At 44.4% G+C, this 19828-nt stretch overlaps 1 protein-coding gene across 7 annotated transcripts in view; it reads left to right on the top strand.

The window, feature by feature from the left end:
• Positions 1 to 19828, top strand: part of PSD4 (pleckstrin and Sec7 domain containing 4) — a 65463-nt gene that overhangs the window by 22386 nt on the left and 23249 nt on the right. For 2 of the 7 annotated variants that reach the window (XM_083184660.1, XM_083184656.1), the window contains exon 2: positions 17508 to 18602. The exons of 1 other annotated variant lie outside the window; for it this stretch is intronic. In XM_083184660.1, coding sequence (XP_083040786.1) covers positions 17655 to 18602 — 948 coding nt within the window. In that variant the 5' untranslated portion in view covers positions 17508 to 17654. Of the gene's footprint in view, positions 1 to 2956; positions 2978 to 8949; positions 9157 to 10333; positions 10731 to 17507; positions 18603 to 19828 lie in introns of those variants that run through there. 4 more of the 7 variants (XM_083184661.1, XM_083184657.1, XM_083184659.1 and 1 more) reach the window with 4 other exon arrangements.

Here is a 19828-nt window from a genome sequence, read left to right as displayed (position 1 = left end):
TGTGCCCTGCCCCGCTAAAACAGCCTGGTGCCTGCCCCGACTGCTTGCACGGGGAAGCCCAGCGCCGCCTTAGACGCCCTTTAGTGCCCCCGGCGGCCGGCCCCGCCCCTTTTCATGACGGCGCGGCTCGGGCACGGACCGCCCACAAGTGTGACGTCGGCCCTGCCCGCCCAAAAACCTAGAGTGAACACTATTAAGGCATATATCCAGAAAGTCTGACATTTCTCATACACATTCTTGCTGACAAATAATGTGTGCGTTCTACAGCCGATCATATAGAGGAAAAAGATATTACACACAAGTAGTGTATGCAAATTACCTATTTGTCTTGCTACTTTTTTCCTTGCTTGTCATGTGCAAAAGAAAGCATAGAAGACGATTTAAATAAAGTTAAACAAATTATTTGTGTGTAGTATAGTCAGTGTACAGTTTAGGCAGTGGTTCCCAAACTTGGTCCTCAAGGCACCCTAATAACAGTCCAGGATTTAAGGCTCAGTGGATGAGCACAGGTGGACAAATCCCTATGGGGGTTGATTCTACTCGATACGATGTGAATAGCACCTGGAGGGAGCTCCCAGCGCTATTTTAAGCAGCATTCTGCTAAGTTGGAGAACGCTGATACTCACAGGTGTTTAGTCATTTTCAGACTAAGTGCTGCGCAATGATGCTGTTTGCAACGCGCTAGGGCTCAAAACAGCATCGTCGCCCTAGTTTTGCTGGATTGCTGCTCATAACCCAGGATGAATGCGAGCAGAATTCTACTAGCCGATAGCAGCGCACTGATTAGAAACCTTTTCAATAGAATCAACCTCAATGACTGATTAATTCACCTGTGCTCAGTCATGGATATTCTTAAAACTTGGACAGTTGGGGTTTCTTGAGGCATAACTATAAAGGGTGGTGGGGTCCACAAATGCAATTTTTTTTTTCTTAACTCTTTAAAAATAACTGCTGCCACCCTGGGTTTGGGGCCCGGCTGTTTACTTAATGGAAGGGAGGTGGATCTAATTGTTCTAGAAAATCTGGAAGTGTGGCTGCACCTGCTGTATCGGCGCCAGAAGTATCCGGACGTGTGGCTGCACCTGCTGTAGCGCAATCAGTGTTGCAGCTGTCGGATGCGCACTGATTGTGCTTGTATAATGCCACGTCCGTCAGTCAGAATTTAGTTTATAGATTTTAGATTCTAGTTACACCCCTGACAGGTGTAATGTTGTATCGTGTTCCATGTAACATGTAATGTTGTATCAGCTTACTTTGCGAAAATGTTTAATGCAGTAACCTCCTGATAGCGTTACATAACAGAGAAATCCTTGGAGCATTGCTGAGACAATGTCAAACAAGGTTGAATGCTACGTTCTGGTATTTAAAGTATGAAAAACAAACAGTTGTCACAAGATTTCACTGAAACACAAAGAAAGATGGTTTAATGTATGTATAAGCCTATGACGCTGGTAACCCCTGTAAAGAACTGCAAAGTCGCGCTGCAGGCTGTAGCGTTAGACAGTGCCATTGTATTAATCATGTCACTGAGGCCCTGTAATCCTTACAGTAACACACAATTGTGTCACAGCAGCACGTCTTAAGGGCATACTTACTAAATTGCTCGGTTTTACCCTTTTTTTTTTTTTTTTTTGAAAGAATATTACAACAGAACAGAAGAGTTGTTGTCAAAATATATACCAAGACAGACTGATGCCCCTTTCCCACTGCAGCCTTAAAACGGTATTTTGCCGATTTTTGAGGGCAAAATACCGTTTAAGGCTGCAGTGGGAAAGCGCCAGATTTGAAATACCGTTTAAAGTTAAACGGTATTTCAACCCGTTTTCAGAGCAGGGTTTTACACGGTAATCTACCGTTTAAGAGGCAATGGGAATGCATCTTAAACGGTAGAGATGATGGCTGATTTTTTCAGCCATCATCTCCGTGTGTGTACGCTGCCGGGCTGAAAGATTAACCACTTTCAGCCCGGCGGTACGCCCCGCTGCCACCCCCCGCCCCCCCCCCCCCTCCTGTTATACTCACTTGTCCACGCTGCCCCACTGTGTCCGGCTGACTGCTGCTGCGGCTGGATGCCGTTAGCAACGCTGGCCGGGTCCGGCCACATGCCCCGCCTCCCTCCGTCCTGCTCCACACGGAGCAGCGCTGGCCACCAATGTTTTATTTTGTAAGCCAGTAATATATAGATTGCTGGCACATGCCAGCAATCTATATATTTCTGGAACCACTGGGCACCAATGAGAATCCTAAGCCAGTAATATATAGATTACTGGCACATGCCAGCAATCTATATATTTCTGGAACCACTGGGCACCAATGAGAATCCTAAGCCAGTAATATATAGATTGCTGGCACATGCCAGCAATCTATATATTACAGACACCACTGGGCACCAATGAGAATCCTAAGCCAGTAATATATAGATTGCTGGCACATGCCAGCAATCTATTTATTACAGGCACCACTGGGCACCAATGATTTAGTTATTAGGCAGTAATATATACATAGCTGGCACTGGCCAGCAATGTATATTTTACTGTCCACCATGGGTTAAATTGAGCCGACACATAGCACAAATGTTGACGGCTGCGGGATTTGTACGCACCACTGGCCCCTCCCCCTCCTTTTATTATGTGAAAACAACTGTAGGTGTGCACCTTTTTAACCCTGAAAAGCCCATTAAAGTCACAGGCACTCATTTGTGCTGTAAAAACGTTTTGAAGAGCTAAAACGTTTTACCTGCAATGGGAATGGTACTTAAATGGCATTAAAAACTGTAATCTGCTGCAGTGGGAATGCTAAATACCGTTTAAGATTACCTGTAACTTAAAACGGGTCTGCAGTGGGAAAGCAGCATCAGCGGATCAGGCAGCAGGGGATAACTGCGCAGAAATACAAAGCAAACAAGGAAAGCCCTGAGATGTCTTAGATTGGACGCACATCAGGATGATGTGTATCCCAGGTGACCCGAGGACCGATGGTATGATATTTCGGTCGATCCTGTGTGCAGCAGCATGTTATACCCACCACATTCACCTGTATGCTGTCACAAGTGGGATCAGACCATCTGATGTGCAGCACAATGCATGAGATGACCCATGCATTGACTACAGGGGTTTTTGGATTAACCTTTTTTAGCGACAAGGGGTCAATTCCAAATGGACCTGTGATTTCCCTTGAACTCTCCCTGCAGCTCCTTGAGAGTCCAGATTTGAAGGATATCCGTGCTTAAACACAGGTGGCTTAATTAGTACCTCAGTCAGATTGATCATGCCATCTGTGCAGAAGCATGGGTAATATCCATAAAACTTGCATTATTCGGGTGCCTTGAGAACCGAGTTTGGGAATCCCTGGTACAGGTCGAGTATCCCGTATCCGAATATCCGTTATCCGAATTATTCCGAAATACGGACATTCCAGAAAGTGAAAAAAAATTTTTTTTTTGCTAAAAACTCACTGGGGACATATGTAACAGCACTACTGGGGACATGATATGTAACTGGCACTATATATGTGCAAGACAATGATTGCTTGGCATTCAAATTCAGTGCTGAGATAGTACACACATTTTGTTTCACGTTTTGAAACCTTGTTTTTTGAACAATTAAAATATATTTGTGTGTATTTTATGTAGTAATAAAATATATTTGTGTGTATATTATGTGTTTATACAGCATAAATGCAAGATACTTCAAAATACATCATTGAAATATTAAAATATTCCAAAATACGGAATAATCCGTTATCCAAAATTCTCCTGGTCCCGAGCATTTTGGATAAGGGATACTCAACCTGTATAGGGTGAGCCAATAGCTATGAGAATACAGCCAGTCAGCCCACTAACAACTATATTGTCATAAATGTTGGTGTCTGAGAGAGGTTCTGGATCTTGGTGAATTGATTGATTGGCCGTATCTCTTAAATATTAGCAGCTCCCATGATTTTGTTTTGACCATGAAGGTATATGTGTACTTGTCTATGTAATATGCAAGAAGAAATGGGGTTCTTATGCGTAGCTGTGTGCTCAGAATATTGCACGATCTAGAAGTCATAGGTTACCTGAAAGACGGCCTGTCAGCGGATGTTTTACCCTCTCCAATACCTTACCTGTCCCAATGCACCTTCTAGTATTTTATGTATTTTGCCTGTGTGCTTCATGTATGAAACTTGCAGTTTTGACAACTGTTGCCCTTGTCTAACATCATTTTATTGATATTTACTATGAAACCTATTAAAGCGGTCAAAAACAATTATTAAATAAATGCCATCGAGGCTTATAACGCAAAGTGTGAGTAGGCTTATTATTTTTACTGTACAGTTATATTGTGAGACACAAACAGGAAACTGCACTGACAGGAAGCTGATCTTGGTGCGGGGAGGGAGTGGACTGCCCGCTGGCTGTCTCTGTACTGTGTGCTTCTGGTGGTTACAATAGGGGAAAGTAGAACTGTTATTAAGTCATTTTCAAAGCTTAGAATAGAAGCTGATCCAATCAGCTGTGAAGCTTCGTTCACCCTCTAAAAAAGTTTTTTTTTCTTGTACATCTAAATATAGTTCGATTTTATTATAGAAGTGTCCGATCAATTATTTTGTGTGCCTGTGTATTGTAGCTTTGCGAAACCCAATGCTATAATTTCATTGGATTATAACTATAATTAACTTTTAATTAACTATAATGCCATGCAAATAGCAGGCAGTGTAAGCTCTGGTTTCTTGGCACATTAAAGCTCTGTACACACCGGAAGTTACAATGTGTTAATGTGTGGGTATAATATATATTTGACTTGACATATTATAATATTTTTTTTTTTTTTCAAACTTGTGTCTGTAACAAAACAGGAAGTTATTTTGTCCAAGCTGAACATGTGGCCCTTAAATGCGCTGGGCTTGGGGAGAAATGTAAGTGTATTGATGCTAATTTAGGGCAGTACGGATGGTGTAAAGGCCCGTACACACTGGGCAACTTTGAGCTAAAAACAGCAGGTTTGATCGGCTTTCAGCTCAAAGCCGCCTAGTCTGTATGCCCCAGCGATGAGCGGTGAGCGCTGCTGCACGCTCCCGAAACATCGCCGGGAAAGCCGCTCATCTGCTGGTAATACCAGCAGATGAGCGGCTTTCAGGACGGCTTTGCATAGCGCTGCGCAATGCAATGCTGTCGTCCGTCCCCCAAAATATACTGGTAGGCTAATTGACTCACAACAAATTAACCCTAGAATGTCTTTGTGCATGTACATGTTGTAGGGAATATAGATTGTAAGCTCCACTGGGGCAGAGACTGATGTGAATGTTCAAATATTCTCTGTAAAGTGCGGCAGAATATAGTGTGCACTATATAAAAAACTGTAAGTAAATAAAAAATAAATAATAAATAGTATGTAAATGTTACATTTGATATGCTTGGCTATTCACGTGAGGGCCTACAGCTGTATGATTGTAACATGCAAAAGTTGTCCAAAACTCACCATTAGTGTGTATTGTGTACAGATTACAGAGGCTAGTCATGATGGCCCAGCATGCAGTAGTGTCCTGAGATTCCGTAAATCATTGTTCATTGCTGTTCCTTATGCTGGCCACACATCAGACCAACTTTCCTCCAACCATCCAACTAGTTGCTTGGATGGAATAAAATATGGTACTGGATGGGTGCAAATGTAATATTTACTTCAGAAATTTGCTCCCAAAATCTGGAAAAGGACAAAAACTGTCACTCAGACACGGTCCTGTAGTTGAACCTGTTTGTTTTAAACAATTTGACTGAAAGTTTTTATCCATTTTCCTGGGTTTGTGAGCACACTTCTGATTGTCCTTTGCTACCATTCAGTACCATATTTTTATTCCATCCAAGCATCTCGTTGGATGGTTGGAGGAAAGTTGGTCTGATGTGTGGCCAGCATTAATGTAATTTTAATCCAGAGTTGGACTAACCACAGAAGCCAGGTATCGTTATTGCATGTCATTGAACAGACCACCATTTAGGCGCCGGACCTTCATTGGTGTGTGTATGATCAAGGAAGCAATTCAGTTCTGCCCGTTACAGAAATGGTAGAGGTTTGGTGGAGTAGCTTCCCATCAGAGGTGGTAGAGTATAAGCAGACAATAGTGCCATTTAAACATGCTTGGGATAGGCGTAATAATTTCCTTACAAATCAATGTAACTAAATGGATAAAAAAAAAAGGGCAGACTAGATAGGCCAAGAGGTTATCACCTGCCCTCAAATTCTGTTTCTATGTTAAGAATGTGATTAACTTCTTTATGTCCAATTGTCCTTAGCCATTGCTGTCCGTTTGTTACCATCTCTACATAAAACTTTTCCCTCATACCAAATTATTATCAGTGAAAGGACATTTTCATTATTACATTTTACCTGTGCTTGCTCACTCTGGTGGCACATAGCATACATCAAGGTCCTTACATTGTCCCAGCGAAACAAAATCGCTGTAAGTGCGACAAAGCGATCCGTATAGACCAATGTTTTCCTATGCTAATAGGCAAAATGCTGGATAGAGTCAACTGCTGACCTCAGCAGCCCTACCTCCCCACGGCCAGGCCCACCTGCGTTTATAGGCGACACTCTCAATAAACGCTGGGGTGCCGCCTACAAATGCCCCCCAGCTGTCAATCACATTAAGAACAGCCAGCTTTGGCTATCCATCACTGGCTTTGTTCGCATGCATGGCGCGCATTCGCTCTGTGGACCATGCACGGCCATTCCATAATCTCTCGTGCTGCTAGTTAGCAGCCGAGCGAATGGGTCTGAATTGGACCCTATTTAGTTGATTTAGTGGATTTTATTCAGTAAAGATTTATCTCTGTTCACCTTCAGACTTTCCAGTGTAAGTCCTATTTCTGGTAACAGTTTGGTGCCAGCATTGTTTAGAATTAAATAAAATAAACCGCTGATAAGCGTCTTGCAGTCTGACCGTGGCAATGGGGTAAAGGTAGAATTGGAGGTGCATTGCTGGTCCGGCATTGTTTCCATGATGATCAGTAGCCACTTTTCATTGGGTCAATGCAGATTGACCTCTCCAGCCGGACTATATAAAGTTGCAGCCTGCTACTCGCACCTGCAGCAGAAAAGGGCTTTAAACAGGAAAAATAAGATATTTGTATTCACTTTTAATTTCAGGATGTGAAAATTTTGTGTTTATCATACAAATAGATTCTTGTTCTCCAGACCCTGTTCTATGCCTGTGTGATGACCTATTGTCACCTTCCCACTACAGCACTGGACAAAAGGGGAAACTACATGTTCTGTTATAGATATGTGCTGTGGCTGTTTCCAGTGTATATTTATATCTGTATAATAAACAGATTTGCTTTGTATTGAGTAGTGTGTGCTAGTGTATTACTTGCTCTTTGAAAGTTCTGTCTTAAAGGCTATGGGTCATTGGGTCGACATGCATTGGGTCAACCACTAAAGGTAAATAGGTCCGCATGGGTAAGGTTGACTGGCTCAAATGGTCGGCACAAGCATTAGGGCGACAATGGGAAGGCTGACGGGCAAAGGTGAACATGAGTTTTCACCTTTTTTCAACACAGTCAACATGGACACGTCTAAGTAAGTGTACCGCCTCCCATCGTTGGCACACTATTTTCTTCTCCCGCCACTCCGTAGTGGATGGTAGGGCATGAAATATTGTCACTATAGGTGTCACTATTTCAGGGGACTTAAAGGCAGGGTGGCAATGTAACAAAGCAATGAAGAAGGCAAGTCAGATGCTTGGTTGCATAGGGAGAGGTATCAGCAGTAGAAAGACAGAATAATGCCACTGTATAGGTCATTGGTACGGCCTCATCTAGAGTACTGAGTTCAGTTCTGGAGGCCATATCTCCAGAAGGATATAAATACATTAGAGACTGTACAAAGAAGGGCAACTAAAATGGTGCATGGCCTACATCACAAAACGGGAAACGGTCATCTGTCAGACCAGACTTAGGTCGACCCGGAAGGTCGACATGACTCAAGGTCGACATGGTTTTAGGTCGACATTAGTTTTTCACTGTTTTTTTGAGCCGACATGTGCCGACAGGCGGTATTTCATGCCCTACCATCCACTAGGGCATGGGGGGAGAATAAAATAGTGTGCCGAGCGCAGCGAGGCACCGTGCCCAAAGCATAGCAAGCGAAGCGAGGGGCTGAGGTTTGACTCCAACTGTGTCCATGTCGACTGTGTCGACATTCGGGTAAAAAAAACAGTGAAAAACTCATGTTGACCTTGAGCCATGTCGACCTCGGGGTCGACCTAATAACTGTAGACCTAAGTCTGTTCTGACAGATGTACCGCTTCCCACAAAACATACCAGGAAAGACTAAAAGATCTTAATATGTATACTTTAGAGCAGAGAAGGGAAAGGGGGGACATGATAGAAACTTTCAAATATATCAAGGGCTGTAACAAGGTGCAGGTGGGAGACATTCTTCACAGGAAGAGGAGCAACAGAACACGAGGCCATGCACTGACACTAGAGGGAGGAAGATTCAGGGGAAATGTGAGGAAGAATTACTTCACAGAAAGAGTAGTAGATAAGTGGAATAGCCTCCCATCAGAGGTGGTAGAGGCAAATACAGTAGTACAATTTAAACATTGTTGGGATAGGCATATTGATATCCTTACAAAAAAAAGGATCAAATATGGTTTGAGGTAACATGTATAAAAAGGGGGCAGACTAGATGGGCCAAGTGGTTCTTATCTGCCATCACATTCTATGTTTCTCTAATACCGCCTGTCAGCTCAAAAAAAAAAAGGAAAAAATCATGTCAACCTATGGCCTGTCGACCTTCAGTGGTCGGCGCAATGCATGTCAAACTTATTAGGGCGACCTAATAACCGTATTCTGTTTTAAAACCGTGTACTTAGCAGCCCACATAGGATCTCATTATTTTGACATCTAATAGAAAAGCCACATGCTACTTCCCTTTTACCCTGAAGATTGTGCCTGGACTGGAGCCTGTTTGTCAAGATCCGCAGAGCGTGTGCTAGCTTCCTGCCCACAAGCCTGTGCAGAACAACCTCTCACCACCTGCGTCCCAGCTGTCCACGTCACTCTCTCACCCCTGGCCTCACATCTTTGGACTTTCTAAGCCTCCCACTGCTGCATCAGCATTCCTCCATTCAGGGAAAGTACTGGACAAGAACAATGGCTGAGTGATCTCTGAGGTAGGAGGACACTGCTATTTTCAGCCTATTTGCTTATTTGAAATTACAGAGTGAGTCAAAGCCGCTGACAGAAGCTCCTACAGGTTAGGAATGTGCATGAGAGCCAGGATCTGACTCAGACTTTACAACATGATAATTGTCACTTCTTTAAAGGAAAGGCTTAACCTGATCCAGTATGAAAGGAGCTCTTGTAACCGTAACACACACGTGTATGTATAGACACTCCCATAGCTTGACAGGTGTGACTACTGTCCTACCAAGACAATGCACCTCAGATGTAGTGGTACTTCAGAGGCCGAAAACTGCACATTCGTAAAATCTGACTGCAAAGTGTTTTATTTGCTATTATGCTGCTCTCCAGAACATGCTTTGATGATGGATGGGTGCAGGAATTAAAATTCCTTCAACACCTGCACTTAAGTACTATCTTGTGAAGGGTGATGACTTCATATGGGGAGTACGGCATTGTTCTTTTATTGCTTTATTAGCGCTGTGTGCTGCTTAAGATGAAAGCTCACTTCAGACCTGTGCAAGCTTTATTTTTGGGGAACATTGAAAAAAAAACTTTTTATTTTTTTATAAATTGATATATTTATTTGCGCTGTGGGTGCACCGTTTTGGTGGGGTTGTGGTTTTAGTTTTTTTTTTTTTTTTTTAGGTTGTTTTAGTCTCCCAAATGTTCACGCGTGATATGTGGTATTTTGGCGTTTTGCAAGTTTCAGAGTAAAAAGTTGTGCGTACTCTTTCATAGTATTTTATATCACATGTGAAAATCCCTGGCTTAACTGTTTGTGTGTATGTGTAAAAAATATATATATTTATATTGAATTTTTTTTTTTATAAAGTAACAATTTTGTATTTCTCTTATTTTATAGTAGATATGTATATTGGTAACAAGTGGATACAGTCGGCTAAAATGTTGCTTCCATTGCAAACCTTGTCCTTAATACTGCCAATTTCATATTTTCCAGGGTGAGTGGATTTTCCGGGAAAGGTCTTATGTTTTGTCGTGTCACTGAGTATACTGGCAGTAGAGAGGCTGTGTGGAAATGTGATGTCGGTTGCGCTGTGCGCTTTGTGTAACTTCATAGACTTCCTGTACCTGGCAGGAGAGTGTGCGTCGTCTCCTGACGCACTTCCCTTGAGGTGATCTGTTTTCCTGTCAGTGTGATGATGACAGATCTGATCCTCTATGCTTCTGTCCCATTAGCAGGTCATGTGTAACTGGGATAGACTGTGACACAGGCTGTAGACTGTTTTTCTGGCTCCTTCACAATGACCACGTTCTTTTTTTATACCAGCTGTGGAAGTTACACTCCTTCCACAGCTGTAGAAATGCAACTTATGCTGACTGCAAAGCCACAGACGCTTCAGCAGGGTGTGTGGGGACAAGAGTATTAGAGGTGTGGGCTTTCCTCCCACTGTCTGCACTTGCTGCACGTTCTTACAGGAAGGAAGTGTGCAACAGAACTGTCACTGGTGGGTTCCATGTGTGTTTGTGTGTGTGTGTTAATGTTTAGATACCAGCGCTGGACTCTGAGGCCACCTTCCTTCAGGCAGTGACATTTCCTGAGGTAAGCTGCATCTCCCCCGCGTGTGTATAGAACCAGCTTTCGCACGCTGTATTGCTTGCTGCCTGCTTTATGCTATGTTGGTGGTGGAGGTCCTGCCATCCTATCCTGCAGGTGTAGCTGATTGGCTGGATGTTTATCACTCTTCATTTGATCACTTTTGAAGCTTAGTGCATCTGGCCCTTGGTTTGTAGAGGGCAACATGTGGGTGGGTTGCTGCTTGTTTAATTGTATTTTACACATATGTGACAACTGCTGTTTTAGAGACCTGAATGATACAGCTTTGTTTTAAATGTTGGTACTTGTTTCCTAGCACGGCCACACCGATTTACAACACGAAGCGTGGCGAGCGGCGGCGGTGCGCGTCCTCCGACCTTTTCATTCCCCTACTATCCTTGTCGGCATGGAGTTGAGAATATATAGTGTGGCGAGCGCAGCAAGCCACCGAGCCCGAAGCGTGGCGAGCGCACGCGTATAACTTCACAGGTATACGCGTCCCCTCGCGGGGCACGCTGCGCTCGCCACGCTTCGGGCTCGGTGGCTCGCTGCGCTCGCCACACTATATATTCTCAACTCCATGCCGACGTGGATAGTAGGGGAATGAAAAGGTCGGAGGATGCGCACCGCCGCCCCTCGCGGGCTCGCTGCGCTCGCCACGCTTTGGGTTGGCGTCTATCGTGGGGTGACGACGGGGCCATATATAATGTGAAATGGGTCTTATTGTCCCATTTCACATTTTTCAAATTTTTTCAATGTGAGATGGACTTAATCAAGTCCATCTCATCTTGTGCCATTATAATGGCACAAGACCGACGCGATGCTCACGATTTCAATGTTAAAAAATATTTTAACATTGAAGCCTATGGCAAAATTGGGGGCATCGCGTCGGTCGCGTCGGGACCAATGTTAATGGTCCCGACCGACGCGATGCCCCCGATTTTTTTACCTTTGCCGGCAAAGTGGACCTGATTTCAAAGGAAATCGGGTCCATTGTTGGGATCGTGTACCTTAACTTAAAGGTACACGATCCCACCGATTGTGGCCGTGCTAGGAAACAAGTACCTAAATGTTTATTCAGAAACAAATGATTCAGAGCCAAGATGGTGTGATTGCCTTATCGTTGCCTTTTTCGATGTACCAATTTACTAGAACCACCAGTAAAATATGATTATCGAAGTTCAAATTCTGCCAAATATCACCCTAAAAATACCCACAAATGAGGGCAAGGGTGTCAAACTACATTATCTCATAGTACATTTTTTTGGTAAAACTACAATTCCCAGCATGCTGCACCACCCTCTCCATGAGATGGTTGAAGCCGCCTGTCACGAATGATCGTGGTTCACTGTGTTTGGTGCGAAGGAAAGCTGGCATACAGTACAGCATACCAGTTTCTATTGGTGCACACCTGCACGCTGGCGTTGCGGATTTGCATGGGTAATGATAGATACAGTATTTAAAACATGAGGTCTGCTGAGGCTTTCCTGTCAGTCTGGGCAGGACAGCTCTGTGTTGCATAGATGAAAGCTGCATTTCTGAACCTTTTATCTGTCCACCTGCCAAACCGGAAGTTTGACACCTTTTTTCTTTTGTGAAGGTTCTGTCTTTCTTTATTATTATTATTATTTTTATTAGGGTTTATATAGTGTGAGGTCGCTGCTAGCTTACTTTTTCTCTTGCTGGTGATCAGCTTCACTTCACATCATTGGAACAGTGTGCGCCTGATTCTAATGTAGGGTACACACCAGAACGATTTGGCACAAAAGGACCCAAGTTAGATATAATCTGGACCGATTGTATTTGGGCATATTTTGGGACATTTCAGATCAGAACCCGATCCGATGCACGGGTCGTTAGGTAATTTTGCAGATCCTACCTGCAGCAGGTAGGATCTGTAAATGACCATTGAAGTGGGTACGGGTCGCGATCAGATACATCTCTGCATACTGTGCTGCCACTGCAGCTAACATATATGCATCTCTGCATACTGCGCTGCGACTGCAGCTAACATGCATCTCTGCATACTGTGCTGCCACTGCACCTAACATAAGCATCTCTGCATACTGTGCTGCCACTGCACCTAACATACACATCTCTGCATACTGCACTGCCACTGCAGCTAACATACGCATCTCTGCAAACTGCGCTGCCACTGCAGCTAACATATACGCATCTCTGCATACTGTGCTGCCACTGCACCTAACATACACATCTCTGCACACTGCGCTGCCACTGCAGCTAACATACGCATCTCTGCATACTGCGCTGCCACTGCACCTAACATAAGCATCTCTGCATACTGTGCTGCCACTGCACCTAACATACACATCTCTGCATACTGCGCTGCCACTGCACCTAACATACACATCTCTGCATACTGCGCTGCCACTGCAGCTAACATACGCATCTCTGCATACTGCGCTGCCACTGCACCTAACATACACATCTCTGCATACTGCGCTGCCACTGCACCTAACATACGCATCTCTGCATACTGCGCTGCTACTGCAGCTAACATATATGCATCTCTGCATAGCTATGAGAGATTCTGAGACCAAAAGATATAAAGGTCATATTGCTGTACGGTAATCTTGTGGTAGCACAAGTGGATAGGCTGTATCCTTGTGTGGCAGTAGGGATGGGTGGGTATGGCACAAACAGCCAGTGGGCAACTCATCTCAGGGGCATAAGCTGGTGGTAATATATTTGCTCTGTAACATTTTGATCAGTGATTGATTTGTTCATTGATGGTCATGATTTCCTTGTTGGCCCAACCTTAAAAAAAAACAAATTGGTGCCTCTTCCTCCTAACTTTTGGATATGTTTGAGCACACTCGGTTCATGTTCTTGGCAGATGGGAGATTGAGGAGAGGGACCGATGCAGTGTTGTGGCTTGGGGGCTGTGAACGGTTAGGTAGGGAGCTGTAATTAAACGGTTTGGGCCAGATGTACTAAAGTTCAAAAAGTGGAGAGCGATAAACTAAGCCAGTCAGCTCTGAACTGTCATTTTCCAAACACAGCCTGTAGCATGGCAGTTAGAAGCTGATTGGCTGTTCATTCCAAAAGTTATAAAGTGAAGCGTAACTGAAAAAGCCCTGAAAAATGATAAAATGGGGAGTGATAAGCCACCAACCAATCAGCTCCTACCTGTCATTTTTCAAACACAGCCTGTGACATGGCAGGTAGGAGCTGGTGGTTTATCACTTTCCATTTTATCACTTTTCGAGTTTAGTACATCTGGCCCTCCCTCTGTGAGGCAAATAATTCTATGTCATACTTCTTTCCCCATGCAACAGTGAGAGCCTCCATTATGTACAGGCATGCGTAAACCCTTTTATTGTCTCTTGCGGAATACATTCTCTTTTGGCCTAAGGTTGTCACTTGGACACAGATGTCTGGTAAGTGTTGTCTGCAGTGATAAGGAAAGACTTTTTGTCTTCCAGTAGAGTTGCCCATGCTCCATGGTTGCCTTGTTGTTTCTCCATAAACTGAGTTGCTACACACAGAATCACAATATGAAATACAGATTAATTTGTGTGCATAGAAAATATTCCATGATAGACCGCTCCTATCAATGTAATAGTATTGCTTTCATTAAATAAAACTCTTCCTCCGGTCTCTTACTTACACTACCATATGGTGTAGCTTCATTCATGGTTGGAACAAGTCACGAGAATGAAGGGACCAGGACTCTTTTATTAGATCTGTAATGTTTTGTGTGAAAACTTTTATGTTGCTTTCATCCCCAAAACATGAACACCCAGCTCTGACAAGTTGTAAAATGCAAGTATTTTTGTCCTGAGTGAATATGGCTGTGAACATGTATAAAAGGCAGGTCCAACCCCACTGCCTTTATCTTTGCATCAATTCCAATGAGAGTTGTAGTCCTAAATTGTATTTGTATTTTGTGCTTGATGGTTTTTGCACTGTCAGGGTGATGTGTGTGTGTGTGTGTGTGTGTGTGTGTGTGTGTGTGTGTGTGTGTGTATGTATGTATGTATGCAGCAGTTCAGACATTCTCTATGTTGCCAGCTGTTCTGCTCATCATTGCTTCCCAGCCATCTGCTGTTTGTCTGCCCCTTCAGCACTGAATCTTTGTCTGATTGTGTAAGAAGTGTTGATATACATGTGCCGCATAATGCTTATAAAATATAATATTCTCCATGACAGGCAATAGTCACTCCCCACTAACATGGCTCCAAGGCTGTAGGTCTCAACACAAGAAATAAACCATGCTTTTACATGGCAGGGGTTTCCAGTTTAGCAAGTGCTCCCATCATCCAGGGTGCGGGAGCAGCGGCAACAAGTTTAGGCAGAAGTGACAGGTGCCTAGGGATACAAGCTAAGAGCAGACTCTCTTCTGTGGTGAGTCTGTTGCACACAGTGTGTGGGTCTTGTCATATTTACAGAAGTCCAAAGGGAAGTGGCCTAGTACTTATTCTATCCATTTGCTGTAGTGTTTTCTGGTTTTTACTTAAGCATAATGATAGCATTTATTTCATATTTGTATTTTAGACTTTAATGTACATTTTTATCACGTAGTGGCTTTACTTTTAAGGTTTCTCTGGTTATTTTGTGTGTTTATGTTTTTTTGTTTAGTTCGTTTGTTTATTTCTTAAACTTTATTGAGATATGTATGCACAAAATAAACATTCAATGGCAAAATATGAACCGGGTGCAGTCCGTTTACAAAAGACCAACAACAATAGTCAGGCAACAACAATAGTCAGGCAGTCAAAAAAAGTCAACATGTTCAAAATACCGACATTCACTATGCAGACATGGTCCAAATGCCGACATTTACACTGTTGACATGGGTTTTTCGTGATTTTTTTTTCTTTTGAAACCGCTCTTGATCTTACTTCATGATCCAAGTGGGCACCATGCCTGAAGCTTGAGGAATGCAGTGCGCCACACGACGGGAACCAAGACACTTATATGGTTTCCATGTCAACAGAGACACCCAAATAAAATAACAGCATGTTGATTTTTTGACATGTGGACATTTTAAATGCCGGCAGTTTGACCATGTCGGGATAATGAATGCAGTATTTTAAACATGGGTATATTGACTAGGTTCGAGGATGGTTATTGCGCTCAACCTGTGCTTTGAGGCGCTGCCAAAAAGAGGGGGGATTCCCCAGCCCCCTGGGTATACTGAAATAGTTTGCAAATTCTGGCGCTGCCTGCCTGAAGTCTACTATGGGTAAATCAAATGGATGTAATGAGATGAAGGAAGGTGCATAAAGAATTTATTAATAAAATAAGTGCATGCAAAACAAACTTGATTGTCCCGGCAAATACATGTATGTGTTATGCCCCAAATGGCATATCTTAGTCCATAAACTGCAGATGTTGTAAGGGGATACTGTGGTGAGAGGGGCTGGCGTCCCGTCCCCTCTCAGTGCACAATTCCCTCTCAGCACTCACGGTTTTGGGGTCAAGTTTTTCATACAGGTCCCACGTAGCTTATCGGTCCCACGATGCCACTCTTGTGGTTGAGTGGGGTGTCTCTGGGCGTATGCTTGTATTTCAGCGGGGTGGGTGAGTTTCACTGGGGTTTGCGCACGGAGTGGGTTTCACCTTCAAGGCTGTTAACTACCACGGCGGACGACTCGCAGGGCTCCTGGTGGGGAGTTCCTCCGTTCGCCGCTCGTTATAGCCCAGACCTTTCTTGCTAGTGTCCCCAGATCCGGCCTCCCAGACGACTGTGTCCCGGCGTTCTCCGGCCTTCTCGCTCCGTCTGCGGGGCGCCGATGGATGACGTCACCAACAGTCGTCTGGGAGGCCGGATCTGGGGACACTAGCAAGAAAGGTCTGGGCTATAACGAGCGGCGAACGGAGGAACTCCCCACCAGGAGCCCTGCGAGTCGTCCGCCGTGGTAGTTAACAGCCTTGAAGGTGAAACCCACTCCGTGCGCAAACCCCAGTGAAACTCACCCACCCCGCTGAAATACAAGCATACGCCCAGAGACACCCCACTCAACCACAAGAGTGGCATCGTGGGACCGATAAGCTACGTGGGACCTGTATGAAAAACTTGACCCCAAAACCGTGAGTGCTGAGAGGGAATTGTGCACTGAGAGGGGACGGGACGCCAGCCCCTCTCACCACAGTATCCCCTTACAACATCTGCAGTTTATGGACTAAGATATGCCATTTGGGGCATAACACATACATGTATTTGCCGGGACAATCAAGTTTGTTTTGCATGCACTTATTTTATTAATAAATTCTTTATGCACCTTCCTTCATCTCATTACATCCATTTGATTTACCCATAGTAGACTTCATGGGTATATTGACTGTCTGCCAATGCTTGTAGGCATTTTGAATGCCGGGAAATCTTATATTCCTTTCACACTTGCAAACCGGGTTCTAAGTTCCGGGTGCGACCCGGTTTGCAAGTGCTATCACACTGGCCACCCGACCCAGAATGAAGTCGGGCGGGTGGCGTCATCTGGAGGCTTGGCCGGGGCGGCGCTGGGAGATGTCAGCACCTCCCAGTGGCGCATTTTCACTGCAGTGAACGGGATCTGGGTCACGCTGACCCTGAATACCCGTTCACACTCACCGCATCCCGTGTCTATTCCAGAATCTACCCAGGTCAGGGTGACAAGACCCTTTCACACTGAGCTAAATCCCGGGTTGATGCGTGTTCATGTGCAAAAACCCGGGATATGTTTGCAAGTGTGAAAGGGGTATAACTGAACGGCTTGATGTGTTTTGATATCCAAAAAATCAACAATTAAAGTATACCTACTCTCCTGTATTTTCCAGGGCAGATGTTAAGGAATATGATCCTCTCTATGAAGCACTGGTTTTACTGAGCCTTTGGTAACATGGAGTTTCCCAGGGGAGGACCTTTAGGATTCAGTGTTTTCTTTACAAGACCAGAAACCCCCAAAGACAAATGAAAGGGGTGAAATGGAAAAGCAGCAGCTCTCGGTGGATGATGACCTCTTGCCTATATATTATGTTAGTCCTGATAGAGGACATGGTACGTTTTCTAGGGTTTGGGAGGAACGTGAGTTTTCCTCCTCTTCTTCACATCTTAATCTGTCGCCACCGTTGGATCATGGCCGTTTAGCCGCAGGTCCTTCGAACCCCGAGAGGTTCAGGTTCTTTACTCATGGCCATAGAGATCAAGAAGGGACCAAAAAAGTTGGTTTTATTTCAGGTACTAATGGGGAGGCCTATTGCACGGACAAAGCTTATTCCAGCCTACAAAACAAAATATTCCCTGACTTCGAGAGGTCGTTACCCAAAGCCCCCAATTCCAGACACCCGGTCAATCCCATGGCAAAGGGCAACTCAGCCCAGGATGTTTTCTTAGGCAGTTTACTCCAGGTTCAGCTGTGTGTTCTGGACCTTCAGGATCAGATCGATATATCCGACACCGGTCGCGCCAGAACCAGAGAGCCCCAGTCTGAGACAAGCCCGCCTTACGTTGTATTTAATGATGCTTTAAGGGAAAATCAACATCAAGAGCAGGAAGAGGACCAGGAGAGTGATGACACTTTTTACTCGGAGGTGGAAGATGAGCGCTTATTCTGTGATAATCCTTTATTTAATAACTCCAAACCTTCATACCTTATGGATGACCGCATGCAGCCATCTGATCCTGCACTGGTCAGTGTAGATGGACTTTGCACTAGTCACAGGATAGAGACTCCGGATAATGAGCCGCTGTTACCACATAGTATCTGGGATAGCAATAGAACCGGTACAGGAAAAGTTGTTTGGCATCAGATGACACGTGAAGAATCGCTGGAAGAGCTCCAGATATACGAGGATGAGTGGGAGGAGAAAAGGGCAATGTCTGCCAGGACCAGGAAGTGGCATCTTACTGACAGTCTGCAGTATACCCAGGAGGTACGTGGCACACTTGTATACAGTTAGTGATTGGGTGTAATACACAGGAAATGGTTATAAATATGCATTCTTTTTTTTGTTGCTGGCATTCATTAGCATTAACTAATGGGTAGTTTCATATAATTTATGCAGCAATTGAAGTAGGTCAGCCTGTTGTTAATGCTATTGTTGAATAGACAATGCCTTGCTTCCATGTTGACTGACGGAGGTCACCATTTACTTACTGTAAATGTATGGAAGCAGTGCCCGGCTGTATATGCTTCTAATTCCTGCATGCAGCTGCCCTTCAGTAGCCATTAACGCACTTTGGCCTTGATTTAGATTGATTTGAATGTATTTTATATCCAGTTGTCCGGCTTTGCTGTGAAATGTAATCCACATTAATTTGTTGGTGCAACCACTCATGATGGTAAGATGGGTTCTGCACAGACTCTGTCCTTCAGACTTGCGTACCCCGAAATGTTTACACATTGCACTCAGAGGGGATGCAGTTGCATACTGGCGGTCGGTATGCCAGGAGTCGAAATAGAGGTGCCGGAACCCCAACACTGGTCATGTGATTGGCACCAGGATCCAGAGTGTTGGCATCTTGATGGGAAGTATGCAGGGCAGGGTTAGGGTTAAGCTGCGGGAGAGGGGAGGGCTAGGTATTGGCACGAGAGAGAGGGTTAGGCTGCAAATGTTATGATATATTAGATCTACAATGTCTAGGCCTATGCCTATCAATGGTCGACACACCCAAGGTCTGAATGTCAACAAGAGGATGTCGACACAAGGGAAGGTAGACAGTCAAAAGGTCGACAAGGTTTTGTCCCGAATGTGGACATGGACACCTAAGTGTACCGCGTCCCCTCGCATGGCTCGCTGCACTCGCCATGCTTCGGGCACAGTGCCATCCTACGCTCGGCACACTATTTTATTCTCCCAACACACCCTAGTTGATGTAGGGCATGAAATACTGCTGTCGGCTAAAAAAGAAAGGGTTGACATGGGTTATGTCGACAGTGTCATTAGGTCAACACAAGCATTAGTTCAACACGGGGAAGGTCAACAGTCAAAAGGTCGATATGGGGTTTTTCGCTCTTTTTTTTTTTTTTTTTGAGTCCACATGTGCCAACAGCGAGCCATGCAAGGGGACGCGGTGCTATGTTTCAGTGTCCATGTCCACCTTTTGACTGTTGACATTCCCAATGTCGGCCTAATGCTTGTGTCAACCTAATGACCCT

The sequence above is a fragment of the Crinia signifera genome, chromosome 4 (assembly GCF_055691185.1).
Source record: "Crinia signifera chromosome 4, ASM5569118v1, whole genome shotgun sequence".
NCBI classification, from domain to species: Eukaryota; Metazoa; Chordata; class Amphibia; order Anura; family Myobatrachidae; genus Crinia; species Crinia signifera.
This window is presented reverse-complemented; position numbering and strand designations above follow the sequence as displayed.